Source organism: Phaethon aethereus (assembly GCF_964289735.1).
Source record: "Phaethon aethereus genome assembly, chromosome: 5".
Lineage (NCBI taxonomy): Eukaryota > Metazoa > Chordata > Aves > Phaethontiformes > Phaethontidae > Phaethon > Phaethon aethereus.
Window position 1 is genome coordinate 27,540,966 of NC_138579.1, and position 22,644 is coordinate 27,563,609.

The following is a 22,644-nucleotide window of genomic DNA, read 5'->3' on the forward strand; positions in this document are numbered from 1 at the left end:
GCTGCAGCGTGTGCCACCACATGAGCCGGGAAGGTGGGGGCATCTCTAATCCTCTGGGGCCAGGCCAGCTGCCAGGATCTGGCTCTTCCCTCAGCATGGCAGCGCTGCAGCCCCTCTCTCATCACCCGATGACACCCTTGGCAGGGCAGGGGCTGCCTGCAGCCTCTCTTCTCGGGGCTTGTGCTCCAAACAGCTGCAGGCACAGAAATGCCACTTTTGGTGTGCACCTTCTCTTGAGAGGTCCAGGGGGCTTTTGGGACCTGCAGGGTCAAGGGGGCAGGTTGCATCTCCTAACCTGCCCCTCTAGTTGCTGGTTGTTTCATGCACCAACTTTGCCAGACCTGTGCTGGGCTGTTGCTTTTCCTCTCTGTCGGGAATAAAGTATAAAATCATCATTCTGGACACAACAGAGGGATTTTTAATCAAAGCCACTCCAATGCAGGCAGCTTCTCGCTTCAGAGCCGAGAGGTCTAACTCACCCTCCATCACATCCTTCTTCTCTTGACTATGATTATTGCTGCATTACTATTTCTATTATGTCATAAATTGACGTCTTGTGTTCCTGTTTGTTATCCGGGGATTCTGTTCTAATCTTGACGATCGCTAATGCAGTGTAAATCCAGCACGCTGGGTGATAATCTGGCTACATAAAAAAAAAAAAACCCACCAAAAAACCCAACAAAACTTTCTAGGCATAATCAAAACCTTTCACTTCAATGTTGCGCACAATACTTTTATCGTGAAATTGCATTTCCCTCAGCCCTTCTCCGCGGCTCAGAAAGATACTGTGCTCTGTTTGGGTTTAAAGAAAGCTGGCGTTTGCTGGGATTTAGTGCGTGGGGTGCAGGATCCGGCGCCCGGCGCGGCAGAGAGCAGTTTCGTCCTGCACTCAGGCGACATCTGAAAGTTGGCAGGAGCCCGGTTCCCGCCCCAGCCCTGGCGGGGAACGTCTCCCCTCCGCCAAACAGAACTCTGGAGGATGGGTGGGGTGGGGTTTTTTTTTTGGATTGTGTGAATTCCACACGAAAATTAAATGCAATGTGACTCAATTTTATGGGTAGTAATTAATACCGGTTGAAACTCCATTTTCCATCTACACATATCTTCACGCTGTGAAGTAGGTGTGCTCGTAACCGCGGCGGGCCTGGGTCAGGGGAGATGGGGTGTGTTTCAGACCCCCTTCTCAGAGAGACATTAAAAGCACACGAGTGCAGAAAGCACGGCAAACCAGTGAGAGAAAATGGGGAGGGCAAGATGATCTATTAAGGCACGGCGGCGTGAATACGAAGCAAGAAAAAACCCCACCCTAAACGCACGCCGCAGCTTTTTGCGAGTCAGGCCCCCCAAGCAGCGCCCAGGGGCTGCCCCACGCGGTCGGGGGCAGGAGAGCCCCCACCCTGGCGGGCAGGCTCGGGGCCCAGGGCGGCGGGGGCCAGGGCGCCCGCGAGCGGGGCGGGCGCCCGGGTGTCGGTGGCGCGGCGTCCGGGAATGCGCCGCTGATCCTAACCAAGTTTGCCAGCCATGCTTTTCTCATGGCTCCCGCACAATGGCCCGTTTTCTGCCCACCTGCCGATTATGCTTAATTAGGCGAGGAGTTGATTAATTTGAGGTAATTGACAGCTAATTACAGGCCTGAGGGCTCATTAACTTGACGTCCTGTCTGAGAGAATCGGCTGGAGGGGGTCAGGTGATGTGCAGCCCCCCTCCGGTGCCCGCTCGCTGCCCGCTCACCTGGGCGGCCCAGGGCTGGGGACAAGCGAGGCCGCCCCGTGGGAGCTGCAATGCTGCGGGGCCATGGCCGCAGGGGCCTAGGGAGGACAGACACCCCCAGAGGGGATGCTGCGGGGCGGGAGGGCTCCCCACGGCGGAGACAGGTTTTGGAGGTTGGTCATGGGCTTGTGGAGAAACGGGCCAAGCACGCAGGTAGGAGGGGAGTGGGGTGGGGATAGGGTGAGGGCTCAGCCAGCAGTGCCCACCGTGCCCGTGGCCCTGGTGGGGGTCTGTGATGGCGGAGGGGTGCCACAGGTCTGTTACCCTAACAGGAGCCCACAGTGGCTGCTGGCAGGCTGCAAACACCCACACTTGCTGTACAGCAGGTCACTGCCAGGCATCGTTAGTCACTTCATATTTACATCAGAGAATGCAGCTACTGGTTGAAAACAGGGAATTTTTTTTCAGTAAGGCTTTTCTCAGTTGCTCTTCTCTGTGTGCAAATCATGAGACAGCAAGAGAGTTGTTTACCTAACATTCTGTACGATCTCCCTCACCAGAGAATTTGGGCATGTCCTTTGGATTTACAAATTTATCCTTACCTCACCCTCCTGGAGCAGGCGGGATCCCTGCATAGAGAGAGGCTAAGTGACATAAACAAGGACACACTGAAAATCTAGGAGCTGAATCCAGCTTTTCAAGCCCTAAACCCAGGGCCCTGACCATAAAACCAGCTTCACCATACTGCTGAAGCACAAGGCAGGTTACCTGAACATGACTGACACCTGCCAGAGGCCTGGCCTTGGGGCCACTCTCCTCCTGGGGAACAGGCAGCTGCAATGGAACACTGACAGGTCTGGGATATTCCTGGCAACACTGAAGAGAGGGGCAGAGGAAGCCTTTTTAAATCATTACATTGCTGCTGTCTCATTATGTCAGGCAGGATGTGGCTGAAGAAATGTCCTTGAAAGGTGACAAAGGGATGACCAAGGTTTGTGATGGCTTCGTGTTGCTGTGGGAGTGCTCTCCACCCTTAGAATCCATCTCGTCTTTTGGAAATCTTTCCCCAGACTTGGTACGTCCTGGATGTAACACCTGATTATTAAGCTTGGTTCAGGGTTCAGTGGTAAGCTGGTACAGAAAGTGGCAGAGAGGCTGAATTAAAAGTGAGCCATGCCCATGAGTAGAGTGACTAGAGCACACTGTCATAGCTGGACTGTCCTAGGAGACACAGCCTCCATACCAAGGTACTTTGCACTGCTACTGGAGATGAAGGCTTGGATAACTGAAGTGGAAGGAATGGCATCTCCTGGCAAAATCGCAGACAGCTCTTCCTGGGTGCCCATGTGGAAGTCTGGTGGAGAATCCCAAAAATGACCTAAAACCACAGTCTGACCTGGTCACTGGGCCTCTTCAGCCATGGGAAGCTGCATCACAACTGCAGCCTTCTCGAACATTTCCCTTCGTCCACTGGCATCATCCCTTGCCTTACTTCTGCCTGTGGCTCCTATGAAAGCGCTGTGCCATCCTCACATTCTTGGTGTGATCAGAAGGGATGAAAAATAGAGGCGTCTCATCTGCATATTGCTGACAGTGGATTTTAGAAACCTGACTAAACAACTTGCTTCGATATCCTGCTATTGCATTCCACAGCCAACTTACACACTGCCCTTTATCCCTTTGAAATGTATTGGGGTTTCATTTTCTAAGCTCTCTTGTTTAAATTTCATGAAGCTGGGTAAAGCTGAGTGGTCTTTATGGCAATCGTTATTTTCCTCCTCACATTTGTTGTTCCTTCTTTCTATCCCAAGTACACACAGACTTGGTGATGATTCATGGTACAGAGGCCAAATGGATCCATGTGATGAATAATAATATTTCTCACCTGCTCAGAACCTCTCCCATGTATGTCTCTTTCAGGAGAAGATGTCCATAATTTAAGTTGTATTTGAGAGGAGAACACCCCAGCAACTTTTATTATGGCATTTATCACTTAGAGCCTGGGAGAAGAGTTATTTGGAGAGGCCCAGACAAGTAGTTTCCTATTTTTGTCTCTTGATCTATTGTTGAAATTGTCTAAACCTTGGCCATTTCTCATCTTGGCTATTACAAGGCTGTTGCCTTCTAGCGTAAATACAAAGACTATACGTTGCTGCAACAATATTAACCATTACATATAGCACCGGGATACCTAGTAGTGAATTTCTTCCTCTTTTCTTTGTTGACACAGATTCCATCAATAGTCCATAAGAGTCTCATAAACAGGGATACATTTAACCACATACATTTCCTATGAGATTGCGTAACGTTATCATTAGTTTACAGATGGAGCACTAGAACCAAGTAGATTAAGTGGTTGCCCATGTTTAACAGGATGTCTGAGGTAGATCCAGACAGGAAATGTGCATTCTCTGTGTTTTAACTCACTAAACCTTCAGAGCTCTCTTGCTATAGAAAGCCTCAGCCACCAAGCACCGCACTGTGAGGCTGAGTGCCTTTCTGAAGAAGGAATGTTTCATGGGGACCGTGACTTTTCCAAGGCTTAAGCTTTAGGAAAAGTAAGCTTTTTGCTACTGAATATTTGCCTGAATTCCCAAGTCACCACTAGAAGCCAGAAGCCCCACTCAATGGAGTCAAGAGCTCCTTCTCTCTATAAAGAAATTGCTGAGTCTAGGCTTAGGGGGTTAGTTCTAGTAGCAGGAAATTTTACACAACTGTAAATCTCTGGGTAGGCAGCAACAGATATGATCCTTGAGGGAGCGGTAAGTAGCATGGTTAGGATTGTCACATCAGATTGATGGATCAGGATAGTGTAGGATCCTCCATTTGAGAGGTGGTTCTTCAGAGCAATCCACCTTATAGCAGTATGTGTTGACTTCAACTGATGTCACCTCAGCTGGAGAGACTGCTTACTGGTATATGTTCCTGACAATTTATTGGTATATGAATACAGGTCTCTTGGACATCCACAATTTCATTAAATTTAGGCCATCCCCTTTCTGTACTAAGTCTCTGGATGCTGGATAAAAAAAAATGGGAAAAGTCACCAGTACACAGAGGTGTGTAATACTGGTGGTCTGTTTTACGGTAGCAGAAGTGCAAGTATTTCCTACACAAACTATATGCAAGCTTCCTAAGTAAGTTGACAGAAAGGAAATTATTGCTGAGGTCAAAGACAGGGTAACCTGTTTGAATTTAATTTGCTTTTTATCTCAGAACTTTTGGCTTGGGAATCCTCTGGCTTGTGGGAATCTGAAGAAGAGGAGAAGGTCTCAGCAAATCATTTGTCCATGGGAGGCAGCTCTACCATTTTGAAAAGCAATCTGGACTTCCAGCAGGTTGGAGTGTTTTAGAAAGTCTCCAGATTTCAAGGAAGAGGGTAAGATATTCCTACTTCTGATCACCACCTAAGTAGTTGCAAGGATGCAGTTGCTGATGCCTGTGCCTGTGTAAAATCCCGTGTCAGCCATCATGTGAAGCAGTCATTTGTGTTGCCTGGATGAGAACCATGCTCAGATGTGGACTGGCGACATGGCTTGTTCTTTCTGGGATACCCTTTCAGTTGCTTTCCTCATTGGACATAACTCAGGCCATTTCAGGAAGATCTAAAATACTAAGATTTTCTTGAATCTTCATCTGTTCTTCTCTGATTTGGCACATATGAGCTGTTGTTCAGCACTAACATCCCTTGACTGCGTGTCCAGCCACACATGCCTACCTCGTAACTGCATTTGCAGCTGAAGCTGTGTCTGAACCTATTCACAACACTATCTGTAATCAGTGACTTTTAAAAAAGTGGCCTGCTGATTCTCCAATGTCTTCATTTAATTTGGGTACCTCTGTGGAGTGAGGCAACACAACAGGCCAAGAGGACAACTCTGAGCCCAAGGAGTTTGAATGCCCAGAGGGAGGGTTTCTTAGGTCTGAGTTTTCTGAAATACTTCCAACTCTTTTTCTTACCTAAGATAATGTCCTCTGTAACATACAGAGGGAGTGGCCACCAAAAATAAGCTTTTTCTATTGAGTCTGGCTCCAGAAGTCGTTTTTTTTTCCAGATACACAGGGTCTGTGTGAATTAACACAAGGCTGTGATGCCAACAACAGCAACTTGATGAAATGTTGCTTTAAAATCCAGGTCATAACTACCATGTATGTATATATGCTCATGTTTGTATGTGTGTATGTACATGTTGGCACCTACTCTGCAGAGGGTAGAATGACAAACTCTCCCAGATCAATGAGAAAGCTGATAGTGGCATCACTGAATTTTATGTCAAGATCCTGGTAAGCAGCTTCAAAAACTGCCACAAGTACCCTTAGCCCATGGTTACACCAACCAGGACAACTTCTCAGTTCTGAAGTTCGAAGAAAGATATTTTTCAGGTGCTGCCTGCATAAGTGGCATAGCTCCCAATCATCAGCAAACCAGTATTTTAAGCTTAAATGCGACCTCAGGATTGAAATTCTACACTTCCAACCCAAATGTGGTACATGATGCACAAATTACTGATACACATGCATAACAATGTGCCTGAGAAGCCAGTTAGGAGAAGAGTGTACACAGGTGCACAGACTTTTTATAATATTTCAAACATATTTCATCCTGAAGAGCTTTTAAGTAACTATTCTCTATCAATATCTGGGTTTCAGAAGAGAAGCTGCCTGATCGATTGCCTTGCTCAGGAGTAAGAGGGTTACTGTAATTATCTTGTTTGCAAGAAAAATAAGAACATTTATCTCATTTTAGGTTAGCAGAGGAAATAGCAATTGTGAAATTTATCATTAGCCCAAATGTATTTTTATTTTGCTGATGAATATATGTTGAATGACTGACCTTTGTGCTAGTATTTTTCCCATTATTTCTGTAGGAATTTTATATTAAATTTTCCATAAAATGCTGGATTCTTTCAAGGCATTTGACCCAAAGAAGAACAAACCATCTTATTCTTATGTGTTGTGCATTTTAACATTTTGAGGTGAGAGGAGAACCACAAGCCGTCAGGTTCTGTGCTGTATAAAATAAAGAATATTTCTGAACACTTAGCTTACATTAGACTGTTTATGTCCATGCGCAGCAGTGCTAACCTGTTGCAAACTTGTTTGAATTAAACTGAAGGGGGACCTCATATCTAATTTGTCTGAAGGTGCTGCAAGACAGTGTGAACCACAAGAATCAAAGAGAAGGAAACCTTTCTTTTTAGATCAGCAAGTCACCAGGAGGACTAGTCCCCTGGAGTCCCCCAGAGCTGTTGTTTACCTTGGAAAGAATAAGCCACCAAGTGAGTTTCTCCTTCCTAGGATCCACCTCTCTGTACCTCCAAGCAAGGACCGCAAGTCCAGAGTGAAGAGGGCACTTTAGTAAATGTGGGACTGGCACGGGGGAATGAAATGATCTGCCATCCAACAGCAGAAGTCAGGCCCAAGCACAGGTTTGCCTGTGCACTGTCTTTTGACTAATGCACTGACAGTACCTCCTGCAGGTCTGGAGAAGAGAGTCTGAGGAAAGGAGTACGGGGACCGCTGATTCAGAGTATCTATCCACACTTCCTCCCAAATAAAGGTATTTTGAAGTTGTGTAGGTGCTAGACATCACATACCCCTTCTAAGTACAGAGTCTGTTTACTTTGGTATAACTCCAAGCTGGGATTTATAACCAATTTAGCAGGACAGTTTCTCAGAATTTATAGAGGTTGATTATTCTGGCATTAGTTTGATGACTGATCTCCAGTCCAATGCTGAGACTAAATTAATTTGCTGATCTGATAAGATAGTGTTCTTTTTGTTAGCTTCCCTCAATAATACTTAAAGCTTACATATGTATATAAATATGTACGTAGCTTATTTGGATGCTATTTTTATTCCATTTTAGTTTAAGACTTTTATGACCATTATAATAAAAAACATGTACAAATACCCTCCTGATATCTCTTCAGTAGGCAATAACAATTGCCCAGAATGGATATTACCAGGCAAAAAGCCTGCCTGGATTCACTTAAGAACTTAATGATCTCCACACGTTTGTTTCACTGACAGCACATTTGGCTCATCCAGTATATATCACTCCGCCTGTACATTCAAGTTTTCAGGACAGGGGCTTGTGACAAAGAGACTTCTATCCACCCACTACAATGAAAATGGAAAATGTTACTTTTTTTACCATGGACAATAATTTTGTTAAATTACAAAAACTAGGAAGCTGCTTAGAGATTAGAGAAAAGGAATTATGCCATTGATCACAAAAAAAGAGAAAAGGGCAAATTTAGAGTTCTCAGGAATATCTATTGCCAGTAAAATAATAGAATTAAAAAAGGGGGAAAAAATCACTATCTTATCACCTAGGGATAAGAAAACAAGTATCAGCACTAGGGATTTATAAAGAACAAGTGGTGCTGGAGAAATCTGATTGCTTTTTTTAATAGAATTATAAAATTAGTGGATGAAGAGAACACGATGGATTTGATACCTTCGGATTTTAGCAAAGATTTGATACAGAAATCCTACTAAAAATTAGTTCAAATTGGCTTGGCTACACCACCACATGGAATGAAAAATTGTCTGGAGACCCGCAAATCAAGGATAGAGATGCATAAAAAAGGTACTGTGTTGGAGGGAGAGGTCTCCCTCCCAGAGATCAGCAGTCAGTACTGTCCTATTTAACACCTCTTGACATGACACCTTCTGCCTGGAAATCAGGAAATTTTGTTAAGAGAGTGAAATATAGAAGGACATGTGGGATACACCAGCTGAAAATAAAATGGGATCCCAGTAAAAATTCAAGTATTATCCAAACCACAGTATTCAGTCATGAGGAGGTCCCGAGAAAACACCAGATGAGAATCACTGCAGCAGAGACCAATGAGATGGGAATTTGCAGTGAAGGACAGCAGAAAAATAGCTGGAGCGTCTGAGTAATAGAGCTGCAATTCATCCCAGTATGGAATGACTAGAAGGCTTTTGCAGTACCTGTCCCCCAGGTGTGCTCTCAGCGAGGTCCCAGGCAGGTTTTGGTGGTATAGATGGTAGGGGAGCTCCTGGAGTCTCTCCTATCGCGTGCTGGAGACAAAACTGCAGTAAGAGATTTTTCCGCCCAGAAACAACCAGTGTGGACACTCACAGTGAAGTTATCTTGATTTGGGAGGAGGGCTTTAAATAGATCCTCACTAATTTTATTTTTTTTAATGTAAAACCAGGAAAGAAAATGGCAGTAAAGCACATTAAATGCATTAATAGCAGACATAAATCCCCGTTTTCCTAATGTTTTCCCCTTCTCTATCACTCAGTCCATTTGCAATTTCAGCTATTCACCATCTTATCTCACCACCCATCTGCAGGTGTACGTGGGTGTCCCAATGACTTTGGAACCTGTAGGCCCATCTCAGACAACATTGCAGAAGGTAGGTAATACATTTCTGTATGTTTTGTTACGTTAATTGGCTGACAAAAGAAAGAAATCCAATGGCTGCCCTCACTGAAGTGTGAACATACCCTGTTAGGCATCAGAGAATCCACACACGATGCAATCTTGAGACACACATCCACAGGGAAAACCATGCTTCCTTGGCTGGTTCCACTGCTCATGAAACTTCTGCTCTTCTCTGCCCTCCTTCTTCCTGAAAACCACTTCCTATTCCTATTTGCTCCCCTTCTGTTTTGCTTTTTTCACTATTGTTCTTCTTAAACTGCATTTGTAGCAGTCTGCCTTCTTCGCTCTTTTGCATTCTCCCCAACCTCCTGCCCATGCCTTGCTGTCTTCCAAACTGCTTTCTCGTGGTCTCCTCTCCTCTGTTTTTAAGTCCCTATTTTAAAATTCTTCTCACTTGCCTGTATTTTTCTTTCAGTCTTCCATATCACTCCCTTTCCACAGTCCTCCCCCACCAAAAAAGCTTGCTAATAATATTTTGATACTTGTTAGTGAAACTCCTGTAAACCTTATCCAGATGCATTACACTAACGGAGTGCACTAATATTTATTGTAGCAAGTTCTTCCCTTTCCAAACTATTGAATTGAATGAGAGAAGTCATCTCTCTTTTGCTAGAGCAAATAGTTTTAAGCTCCCTAGAGAGCTGCAGTGATCATTTTAGTAATGTTCTCTGTTAAGGCAGGATCAGACCCACAGAACATCAGAGCAAGAGCAAGGATTTAAACATGCCAGAATTAGGAAAATTAAATTTTTCCTGTCCTGGTCTGTTGGCAAACACTTGGACTGAGCAAGTGTAGACTTACATGAAATCTGGAAAGTAGCACTTACACCCCCTCTGCATGAGTGTGAAAGGCTCAGGAAGGTCAGAATAAGTGTTCTACATCAGTGATGATGTTACAATTATTATTAGGATCTCTGTAATGCTCATAGCTCTCCTAAATGCACACCTTGCACACTGTGGCAGTTAACAGCACTGTGAGAAACCTTTCTTTTTAGTGTTCTGTTTTTAAATTCTCAAGCTTTAACATTGCATTAAAGTGATTTTTAAAAAAATTTAATTCTCTGAATAGTTCTTACAGGTCTTTTGAAAAAGATTAAAATGTCTGGTATTGTACTGTAATTTATTATTATTTAAATTACTAATGCCTGTCAGTTGCTTAGGCATTTGCATTTTTATTATTTTTTTTTAGAGCCACATCTATTTAATGAAACAATGAGGCAGGTGGCAAGCAGTGGAAGGGCCACTGGACTGTGGCGAAGAAGTTACAGGGTTTAAGCTGTGTTTGCTGGATAACCTCTAACAAGACTCTTTACATCTTGGTGTCTCCTTTTCTCCTCCTCTACTCTTTTACTGCTTCATCTGCTCATAAGCTCTTGAGGACAGAGACTTTCACCTATGTGTTTCTATGATTCACAGCACAATAAAGTTTTGATACTTGCTGAGGTCACTGTGACTTAAATGACTACAGTAATGCAATTGATAACTCAAACTGCTAAAAAGATGTGCTCCAAATACCATGCCAGCCCACAGGCCATACAATTATTAAGTGGTAGGTGAATGCCAGATGGTCTTAGTGAAGGACACAAGAAGCATTGCACCCTTTTCCTCCATCTGCATATTTGTCACCTGTCTTCACAATATTCTTGAGTGCTGCTAATCTGTATGAAGCATGTTCTTCACCAGAACATCCTCCTCACAAGGACAGAAACCCAACACTTATTTATACTCAATCAACCCTTATCTGCATTTGGAAGTCAGAAATCTGGCATGATACTATTCATATAGCAAGATGACAGGCCAGTAAAAGAGAGGCATAACAAGCAAGGACCCTAATACTTCCTTGGACAAAGACACTGAGATAAAGTGGGAAAACCAGCAATGTGTCTTCTTGGAGACTTCTGGTGTCTGCCAGTGACGTCCAGTCTTTTGAGGGAGGCTTGATGTGGGAAGTGTCACCAACCCTTATTCAGGGAGGTCACTCAACTCCTGAGCTTCCAGACCATGAAAATGGAGGTGGGTATGATGGTCTTCCTCCTTAGACCAAGACTGAAGCATCTGGAAGGCAAGATAAGTGGCCATGCAGTGTAACAGGCAGTAACAGTAGTTTTTCCTCTTCAGAAACTGGTGTTACAGATCTGTTCTGCTGGGACACTTAAAAGCAGTGGTGATGTGGGTTTCACAGAGCATCCACTGGAAAGCCTCAGGTCAGGTGGAGTAATTGCATTCAGATATTTCTCTCTCCACCTCTTTCTATTCATGAGGCAGCATAAAAGCTGCCAGCTCACCGGAGTAAGGCAGGAGCAATAAAGCTCTTTGCCTTTCCTCTCTGGGTTTTGGTAAGAGGATTATATATCTCCTCCTTCTAGAATAAACCTCTTCGCAGGGAAGATACTTCTCAAGTCCCTGCATCAAGACTCCTAAGATTCATGCCATCACAGCAGCCAGTAGGAAATTAACCCCAGTTAAAAGGGAAAGGCTTTTACAGCTCTGCAGGACTGCAGGGCTAGGACATGCTGCCACGGGAAAAGGGTCCTTGACAGGTTCACAGCTATCAGAGACAGAAAAATAAGGAGGTACAAGCACAGAGCAGAGTTCAAGCTCCACCCAAGATGACAGGAGACTGTTGCTGGAGCCTTGGAAAGACACAGCTAACCCTCCTGCTAGAACAGCTTCACCATCAGGGACAAATAACCCAAGAAAAAAAAAAGAGGGAACCTCTTGTAACTTTAACACTTCATCAAATATGCCTGAAAGCAATACCCAAGCATGCAGGAGTGCATGCAATGAGTTCATTGTTAAAACAGAGAAAGTAAATTGAAAGCTTTAAGACATAATTATATGTTTTACTACCTCTAGCCTAGACACTGATTAATTAAGGACCTTTAGAAGGACCGTAACATCCAAATCAGACTTAATCACCAATACATTGCCATAACTTTGGAAACATCAACCAGCAATTACTTCTGCAAGTTACTATGCTCCTATACAAAAATGCCTATGCATTAAAACGAAAGTCTGTGTGACAAGTAAATAAAACTACCCACTTCCACTGACCCTCCTCAGCACCCATGGTTCTTCCCTTCTGCTGAGGCTATCTCAGCTGCTGTGACACCATGGACCTGCTCTGGCTCTTGTTTTGTCCTCCACCTCTCCTGTCACTCCCCCTACTCTCACTGTAGCAGGTTTAGGCCAATGGCATGAATGCACTTTTTTTTTTTAGCGTTTCCTGGGGCTCCTTTGGTCATCACCTTCACCTCCCTTAATCTGTGTGAATCATTTAAATTTTGCCTGTTCTGGGGCAAAAGAAACATCCTGATACATATGTACATCTTGCTTCTCACCTCAGACCATAAGCGTCCCTTCATCAGCATAGAGAGGGACAGTGATTCACCTCCACGTCTTTCCAGCTTTCCCCTTCCTGGCCACACCAGGACCTGTGATGATCACAACTCACAGGAGATTATTTCTTGACGGTGCCTGGAGGCCCTTGCAATTCCTGGGGTCTCTCCCTGCTGCCCACCTCCCACCTCTGCAGGGCGGAAGGTGACACTTTGCGCTCTATGTGAAGGGGCACTGGGGAGAAGGGATGGCTGGAGCCCGACCTGCTACTGCTGCTGCGGTGCGATGCCCTTTCCCCCTCTCTTGACCATTTTAATGGTCCTTCTGCACTTTTGGATGGACGATGGACGTGTGTCGTACGTAAACACCCTTCCCTTCGTACACACAGCATTCGCGTAGCTTGCCCAGGTTTTGGAAGCACCAGGTGCAGCTGCTGGGACCGCTGGTTGGAGAAACATTTGCCTCCTGAGCCCGTTAATTAGCACAGTAACGGTAACTGCGCTCCATTAGCCAACCCATGTGGTCGAGTCCCCTCCCCGTCCACCAGCCTTGCCCTTAATGAGAGCTGGAAGGGGGACACTCACAAAACACTGCCTCAGAATAATATTCGGCTTTGTCCGCGCCGGTAACGAGAGCTGACAGGATCACTACGTCCATTTCTCTTCTAATTAGCACACTTCCAGCTCGGCCTGAGCCAGCAGCCAGAGAAAAGCGATCGGACAACCGTACCGAATCACAAACACAAAGAGGCCCATTCCCCATAATTAGGTGAGACAATCCCTCAGTCTTTTCTCGGCTGGAGCTTGCCGGTAAGACTCTTGCTGTTTTGGTAAGTCCCAGCAACACAAGTTACACGTCTCCCCAGGACACTAATAAGCCCCTAATTGTCTTCCGCTTCACACGGCTTGTACCATAGGTCTGACTTGGGGGAATTCTTCTAACGAGCGGCAGCCAGCACTCCCTGCGCCGCGGACGGACGGGGAGCCGCCTCTCGGGCACCGGGAGGAGAAGGGGGATAGGGAGAAACAGCCAGGAAAGCAGCCCAGGCACTGGGGCCCAGCTATGCAGCACGGGGCCGGTGGCTGCGCAGCAGCCACCCGTTGCTGGGGACATGGACCTTCTCCACCCCTCTCCATCACCACTGTCCACCTGCACGGTGGAAACCCAAGTTCAGCTCTCTGGCCTGCCTTCTCCTTTCTCGTCTCCAGCGGTACACAGGTATCTGCGCTTCCACGCAGAAATGTACCATCAAACCCAAACATCTGATTGCGAAGATTTGCCGTAAGTCTCTGCTAAGGTTCGCTGAGGGCTACCCTTAGAGAAACGCAGCACCTGACACGTGCTTTTCTCCAGTGAGGCCATGCTGCGGGTCCGCCTCAGAGCTCAGGCTGGGAAGGAGCAAGGGTGAAAATGAGACCCTGTCAGTTCCTGTGGAAGGGAACTCGGGCTGGCTTTCACAGGACGGGTTTCTAAAGATGCCCACAACACAACTGAAAACAAAGAGTCCCTCCAGAAGAAGTTGTGAGGTAGGTAGGAAACCCCAGCTCAAACTCCCTGACCAAAACAAGGCACAGAAAGACGCGTACTCCCTCTAACTTTCAATCCAACGCTTTCTTGAGCAACTATCATCAATCAAATATTTTTCAGCAAAACATTTTCCCTAATTTTTGATGACAAGCTTATTTTGAGCAAAATATCTCAGCAGATCCCTTTGCCTCCTGTGCAGCTGATTACAAACTCATACCTCCCACAAACCAGGCCAACGGGCCTCACAAGAAGTGCTTCGTCCCCCAGTTTTACATGTGCTATTCGACTTCGGTGTGCTAAGGAGGGAGAGAAACCCAAGACAGGGCAACAAACTGATGCACGCAGAGTACAAGAGAAAGACAGGCGCCAGTGATTGCCATTTAGGATAATCAATATACCCATATATAAATAAATCAGTTGAAACTAGCTATAACTATTAAGTTAGTTACTTTAATGCAGGGAGAGGAAAACAAAATAAAGGCCATGGAACTAGACAGTCTGAGCATCCATGCCCACTCGGGTCACTCTGCTGGTCTCTTGTCCCTCAATCTCATGCAGCTGATAAGACCTCTTCCTGCTTTTTCGTACGTGACCTGCTGCGTTCTGGGCTATCGTAGTAAGTGGAAGATGGCAAATGGCAAACTTCTGATGCTTCAGAATTAGCTTTACAATTCTGTGATTACAAGGAATGTTGTTAGATGTGCCTGGTATTTTTGAGAGGGGAATCTTCCCGGGCATCCAAGTGCCTGCAAGCACAAAATTTAATTACCCTATATTATTACGCCTACTCATCAGCTATTGGCCACAGAGCCAGCCTTTCAAGTGATACAGAACCAAGTCAAGTACTTTGTCCCCCCAGAGATCTGGTCAATAAATAAGGTGCAAGGTCATTCTTATTACCCATTTTTTCTACTAGCAATTAAGTAAGGGCTTTCAAGCTCAGCCCTCTTCCTCTTTTCTGTTCCTTACTGAGGTGTCTATAACAGAGACAGGCAGGGAGCATTCTGGCTTCACTGGTCACTGATCTGTATTATAGGAATCAGCAGGCAAGCCAGAGGTCAACCACACAAACCCAACAAGAAAACGCCTATTCTGTACACGCATCAGCTGCCTGGAGTCAGTCATCCTGCTCAAAAGGACATGACGGAAAAGGTCAAGTCTAAAAATCGGCGGTTTCAGTGGATGATGAAGGAAAAATGTGAAGAGATCCTGCCATGCTGAAAATCTAGCACAACCTAAATAAAAATGGCACTACTCCACATACTCTATGCAGAACGTGAATTACACTCTTCAGAAACTGGATCAGTCCAGTCTGTGGACACTTGCGCTTTTAAGTATCTTTACGTGGACTTCAAATGATTGGCCACAAATGACTTCAGGATTTTGCATTTCAAATCCTCCTGAAAGAAACTCAAAGCACTGATGTAAGGACTGGCTTGCAGAGGTAACATGTCTCTAGAATAGCTTTGATTCCAAGAATCACAGTATCACATGAAAAAAGCATCCAGTCTTTTTCTTCTCCCTTTCCATTTCCTTGTTTTCCTTTTTCTCTCCTTTTTTCCCTTATCTTTTAAAAATATCAAGATTCACCTCTTATCAGCGCAACTTGTATTTTGCACCACACATACAGTATCTTTGGAAGTATTTGGCACACTGGCAGATGTATATCCTGGGATGTGCATGTAGCAAACATGGGTTTTGATATCATCTGTGGTGCGACATTTTTACTACAGTGATTATAGAAATGTGCTTACAACATTTGCTTTTGTTGTTCTAATCACATTGATTCAGTTCAGAGTTTGTTGGTCCATGGGAAGTTTCCATCCAACTGTGATTTTGCTGGGTTGAAGAAACAGAGAGGATCTTCTGGGAAATTTTCTTTCAATGAATTATCTTCTATAGACTGATTATTTAATGACTTCTTTAAAAGTGTCAAGTGTCAGTACAGAATGGTATATGAAAATGGGGGTACAACATCAAGGAGTAAGGATTATTTTCATGTTGTATTAAGTTTGCATGCCATATTCAGATAGCTCACTCAAAGACATGACATATTTCCCTGTTAAAAGTTGTCTTTTCCTTTTGATTACATATGTCTAAAAATTTGTATTAGTTGAGAAGTATTACAGAAATGTTTATGCAATGTTACTGAACTTGTGGTAGGATAGGAGTCTAGGATTTCAGACCATATGACAAAGATGTAATTTATCTTTTTTACATACTGCATGGCTGATGATGGAATTACCCAGTATCACTTCCTCAACATGCAGGGATTGGCATGACTGTCATCATGATTTGGAAGAAATGTTGCCTAAAACAAATTACTGTGGGTGAAGATGAAGCGGGTGAGATCAGCTGCATGCACAGTTTGAAAACCTAAGTGATGATCCTGTTCTTGGACATGCTCAAAACAGGATTTAGCCCATGATGATGTGGGAGAAAAAAGTAGAGGAACAATATATAAGCTGTAATTAGGACTTACATGCCTCCACAGTATGCTTGCATTCTGCAATTTTGATTATGCCATCTCAAATAGGTTGTAATAGAAGACAAACAATTGAACATTGTGAACATAAGGAAGATGAAAATAACTGTGGAACCAAAAACATAACAAGAGCTGAAAAAATCATGAGTAGTGCACAGACAGCAAAGAAGAAAAAAAGCAAACAACTGTTTCTAGGTTCGAAATTGAATTATCAGGTAAGCAGGTTTAAAAAAAAAATGACCCCTTCCCCCCTTTCTTTTATTTTAAACTTTTCTTTGTATAACTGAATTATGTAACTTGCTGTCCAGGGGCATTTTAGAGGACAGAAGTACAGAAAAATTAGGCCTAACACAAATTTATGGAGGGTAGGGTCTACTGTGCACCAGATTCAACTAAAACAGATTGCTGGGTAAGTTACCCTAAAGCAAAATCATTCTAAGTCTTTTGTTTATATCCTTCCCTATAAGTCTACAACTGTGTATCATCAAAGAGATTATAGATAAGATGGGCTTGTGATTTGACTTGTAATAGCACCTCACATTTTAATGCAACATAAAAATCAGCAAGACAAACCAGAATAAGGTTCAAACATTACCTCCAAGTTGGATTAGTCTGTTTTCACTAATCTGTTATTTCTAGGTGACTTGAGGGAAATAGGAGGCAAAGCTGAGAATTGTGGTTATAGGACTGTTCCAGAACTGTTAATTTTGCAATGGCAAAACACTGAGTTAAATGGAATATTACACTCTTCAATTGCCAGCTAGACTTTTATTTTGATAATGATTAATATAACAAACAAGAATTTCTTCTCAGTTGGATTAAACCACAAAGCATTTGATACTCCAGGACTGAAGTTAATAGCCTTTACAACTGAATATATTTAACACTGGCACTTAAAAGGAACTAAATATATATTGGGTTTATTTCCAAGAACCTCACAGTGACATTTAATATATCAACACATGAAAACACTTTACAAAGCAATGCATTAGCTCCATTAATATTACCAAATCTTGATTATCTTATACTCTTCATTCCCATCATTTAATGTATCAAAACTTTTTTTTATTTCAAAATACAGAAGGTTATCAGCAACAGCGTCACACAGATTTTCTTGTATAGATAGATACGGCAGGGATGTCAGGAAAGACATCACTGAAAGAAAAAAACAGGGTTCAAAAAGGTATGAAAACCCTTAGTACCGTTTGGATATTGCCAAATATTTATTTATTGATGGGAATGGAGCATCCACAGGCCAAATCCTGAGGTGGTGGCATGCAGAAGTGTGATGAAAAGCCTTAGGAAGAGTATTGCCCAGGTGGCTGAGCAAAAACTTTTGCATCTCAGAGGGCTATTTTAGAAACCCAGATGAATCTCTGAGCTTTGCATTTGTTTATTATCAAACCACAAAGCAATAACAGGCAGATTATAATACTCTGGCTAACACACAAAAATACATATAAATATTACCAATAAAAAAAAATATGTCACTGACTCATCTCTACAGATGACAAGTACAAAGCCAATAAATATCACAATTCTAAAGCCTATGTTACTGGCTGCTCTACAGAAAATAAGTACTGCATATGGTAAAAGGCTTTTTTGGCTTTGTTTTGTTTTGTTTTTGTTTTAAAACACATGTATGTTACTAAAAACAACCTACAGTTTGAAATCCCTTACTGAACGTATCAGAAAATATACATATACTTCCATGCCAGGTTTTTTATCTTCTCCTATATTCCTCCTCCTTTCAGATCTCAATTTCTTAATGTGTTGGATTAACAAACCTCTGTAAAATGCACAAACACATATTGGTGATACAGATGAAGTATCCCATTATGTCATATATGTGTGTGTATATATATATTAGGTATATAGTATACAAACTTAAAATTGTATTCAAAATGCATAATTTAATATTTAAAGCTACATCAACATCGGTTTGCACCAGCAGGTTTTTTCTCCGTCTCTGAATTATCACTTTTAGCTTCTCTTCACATTCACCTGTCTTAACTCTTGTGTTCTCAAGGGATGGAGTTCCCATTAAGCTCAGCCCTGCATAAACTGTGAAGTACAGAAGTACATTTGTTAATCACACTCCTGACACTCCTAAATATTCAGTATTTGTGCAGGGTCTTTCCAGGATGTGGGTTTTAACTGCTTAAACTTAGTCAACAGGAGCTGTCCAAAACGAGCCTAGTTCTGACTGGTAATAACCAAGACCACAGACTGCAAACCAAAAGGCCACCAGCATTTCAGTAAAAATTCAGAGAAGTCTATTTGATTAAAAAAATTTGCTCCTCTTTATTGCACATGTACCTGAAAAGAGTCTCCTCTCTCTGCACAGACAGAAAAATGCAATGCTCTATGGACAGCCTGTTTCGAAGTAATTTCTCCTCTCACATGTGACTGCAGTCTGGGAAATGACAAAGTTTGAAAAGCCTGCATGCTAAAAATAACATTTCTAAATGGAGAAAAAATGCTGCTTTTCATTCAATGTTTAAATATTATGTTGTAACCTAGAAAGAACCTATTTACTAAGGCTTAAAATGTTATTTTCTAGGAAAAGGAAAGAGGATGAAATGAAAAAAATTATCTCTTCAATAAAGAGATGCCTCTTCTCAGGGGTGAACATGCAGAAGTGCATTACCAGAAGGAAAAGACATTAAACTGTAAGATGAATAAAGCCCCAAACTGTGTGCTGAAAAAGACCAGGTCACAGCAAATTGTATCTTAAATACTGTGGTTTTGTAGGGGAAGAAAAATTTGAGGTTGCTGTTTTATAAATAATTAAAAATACCACAAAATTTTACTTTCAGAAGTGTTAAAATTCTGTATAAGCAGACCATCCTTACAATGTGGCTAACAATCCTGCTGCCCCTTCTTGGAGTGCTAACTGAAAATATTACCTCCTTTCAACTTCGTAACTTTCTTCAGTTTCTAGCTCTGTAAGAAGCAGAGAATTGCAGTAGACTTACAAAGCTGTTTCTTTGTGTACTGGCCAAAGTTTCTGTAGGGATATTTTCCCTCATGATACAGTAACACCTCTTTTTCCCTATGGCCGGTCTGTCTTGATTTCAGTAGAGAACCGTTTAGCAGCGAAATGAAACTCCTGGTGTACTGAAAGTCTGAAGGCTCTCCTTGGAGTTCCAGACACGCTTCTCTGAAGGCAGTGAGTAACTGGAATCTAATGCACAAACTGCACTCAATTTCTACACTAAAAGCATATGTTCCTGCTGAACCAGTGCTATCGGTCAATCCACACCCCAAACTCTGCTCAAATCCTTCAGCCTGGAAGTTTGTACACAGGAAATCAATGCATCTAAGACAAAAGACACACAATAGGGTCAATGCCTCATGATGTGCACTGGCCAGCGTCAGATCTGCTGCGTACTTCAAACAGGTGCTGCCACTGAGAGCAAATGAATAGAGACACTATGGCTGTTGACTTTGAATAGCTAATTAAAACAGGTAACTTTGCATGTCAGGGCCGAGTCCTGCTGTTGGACATCTTATGGTCAGATGAAGTCCGAATTCCAATGCAACCCAATTGCAGTCCTTGTGACCTGTGTATGCAATACGTCTCCCCCGTAAAGAGATGAGCTGTGGAAGCAAAGAAAGATGTTTGCTTCTGAAGGTCTAGAGCAAGAGTTTTGTACTTCTTAGAAATTCTGGGGCTCATCTGGATCCACAGTACGTAAAATGATCTAGTTGGGGTTTTTTTTGTCCAAACTCCAGATGAGGCAACTACTTTTTGGGTTTCTCCAAGATGTTCAGGAACTTCCCTCGAGTCATTTCTCTAGCTGAAATCACAAGGGAGAAAAAAGAGATTAATGTTTTTTTAAAAGCCAAGAAACCTGAACGATTGTATAATTTACAGATTTTAACCATAGGATAAGAAATTAATTTAGATTTGTGCTTACACCAATAGTGAGTAAGGATTTTTTTTTAAGTGGAAAATAAATAAAACTGCATTCCAGCTTGAATTCCTGACATCCTAGAAATACAGGCAGGGCCTGGAATCTTGTGAACTCAGCAATACAGGCTGTCTCATTACATACAATCTATGCTTTCTATTCCTACTGCGTTGTGCTCTCACAGCATCTCCTTTTCTCTGTACTATCCATCTCTGAATGGTGTAATCCAGATCTCCATCACTCTGTCTCAGAGCAATTGTTCCTGGATGTTATAATCCGTCAGAGATTATGGAACTCTCTCTTTCTCCGTTTCAGGATTATTGGTCCCTGGATGCTATGATCTTCAACAGAAATTAGACAGCATTTTCTCTCTCTCAGCAGTGTCAGTCCCTGGATGCTGTAATATAATGGGGTTTATATTCCTTCAATGCACTTCATCTATGGATGGTGTAATAAAGTAAAGTTTATAGAGCTTTGGTCTTCTCTCTCTCTCTGCATTGTCAGTCCTTCGATGTTTAATACAGCAAGGCAAGGTTTATATGTCTCTCTCTTATTCGTGGCACCATCAATCTCTGGTAGCTGTATTACAGCAGGGTTTACACAGCCACTTTTCTGCACAAGGCATTTCTAACTTGTGAGCCCATAAGATCACAAGCTGGCAGAGCAGCCCTAATACTATCTTTGTCTTGCAATAACAATACAACGAATCAAAGACAACACAATTAGCAATTGAGTCCTGGAGAAAAAGACGATCTTCCCATCGGTGCTTCCCTTCATTTCTTTTAAATAAAGGTATAAGCTTTGTGCTAGACTGACAGGCATCAAAACATGGAGGTTTTTATTCACAGGATTGATGAAAGCATGCATGTTTCTCACACCTAGCCTAGAGAGACTCTGGAAGGAGATGGGAATTCATTTTCTGTTTTATCCATTCAATTGCCAACCCCTCTACTGAGAGAAACAACAGAAATTACAATTAGCATAAAAAGTGGAGGTGGGTTTGTTGCTGATGTTGGGTTTTCTTTTGACATAACTGATTATCTGTAAGAACAGAACTAAAATGTAATAAAAATGTTTATCTTAAAATACTCAATACGTACCCTCAGGTAAAGATATTTTGTTATTCTTTACCTAAAGGTTAGAATTTGTGTCTTAAAGCCTCTTCTTTAAATTACTACATTCTAATTTGTCTACCCAAAATTGTACCACAAGGTACCACAAATCTTGTCATCAAGATCCTTGTAAAACAATTAGTGGTATTATGAACTGTCTGGTACGTATTGATATTCACAGGCTGCAAAGACCACTGCTGTGAGTGGAACATGCTTTAGACTGCTGCAGATTCAAGCAGATCACCGCATTATTTGCTTGGCTCATGCCTCCAGCTGTGAGTTATATCATCTGGGATCCATTCCCAACTCTGCTTTTGTTTCACAACGTGAACTACCACAAAAGTACTCATCTGTACCTCTACTTCCCCATCCTCAAGATAGCTTGTATCTTAAGTGCTGCTGAAGGGACAAATGGACAGAAGATGATGCAGAAGGGCAGAGTGGATTGTTACTTTGTCAGGAACTAAGTTGTTATGCATAAAGAACATGATTAAATAAAAATGCAAGTCTTTAAAAATTTCAGCCAGGAATAGATTTTCAGCACCAGTTCTTTGACACATCCCTGCTTTGCACCATCAACAGTGCATGGTTTCAAAACACTCTTAATGGAGAAAGCACAAAGCCAAACTGTAGTTGATAGAGTGGAAAGTTTTCTGGAGTACAAGTCCCATATAGGAGATATACGAATGCATGACAATTCTGTTCCCCCAAAGAGGGCTGCACCCTATAAATCAGGCAGAGAGCATAGACTCCTTCTGTGCAGAGTGAAATTACTGTGGGTTGGGGGTTGCTCCAGAGCACGTGCCCTCCTGTTCACTTGTCATCGGAGATGTTAACATTTCTGATTAATTCACAGACCTCTCATTTTATTCTTCATTCCTTTATCCTTGCTATCCTGTTCTGCTGCAGCTTAAAGATTCTTACCGACCTGCTACAATAATCACCGCCCGCTTCCCCCCCCAACCTGGTGAAATTGTTTAGTGATGCCAACCGCGCTTTTAATTTGCAAGACATCAGACACAGAGGTAATTTATACCAACATCTGTTCATTTCTGACTTCTGAAACAAACTCACACATGCTGCTACAAAATCCCATTAGGAGCAGGAGACAGCCTTCTGCTATTCTGTATTC

At 42.8% G+C, this 22,644-nt stretch overlaps 1 protein-coding gene across 1 annotated transcript in view; it reads right to left on the bottom strand.

Moving 5' to 3' along the window:
- Positions 1-20,230: 20,230 nt before the first annotated feature.
- The window catches only part of LIN52 (lin-52 DREAM MuvB core complex component), a gene marked incomplete at its 3' end in the record, with an annotated part of 42,620 nt that continues 40,206 nt past the window's right edge, over positions 20,231-22,644 (bottom strand). The window contains exon 6 of the mRNA XM_081999950.1: positions 20,231-20,286. Coding sequence (XP_081856076.1) covers positions 20,231-20,286 — 56 coding nt within the window. The remainder of the gene's footprint in view (positions 20,287-22,644) is intronic.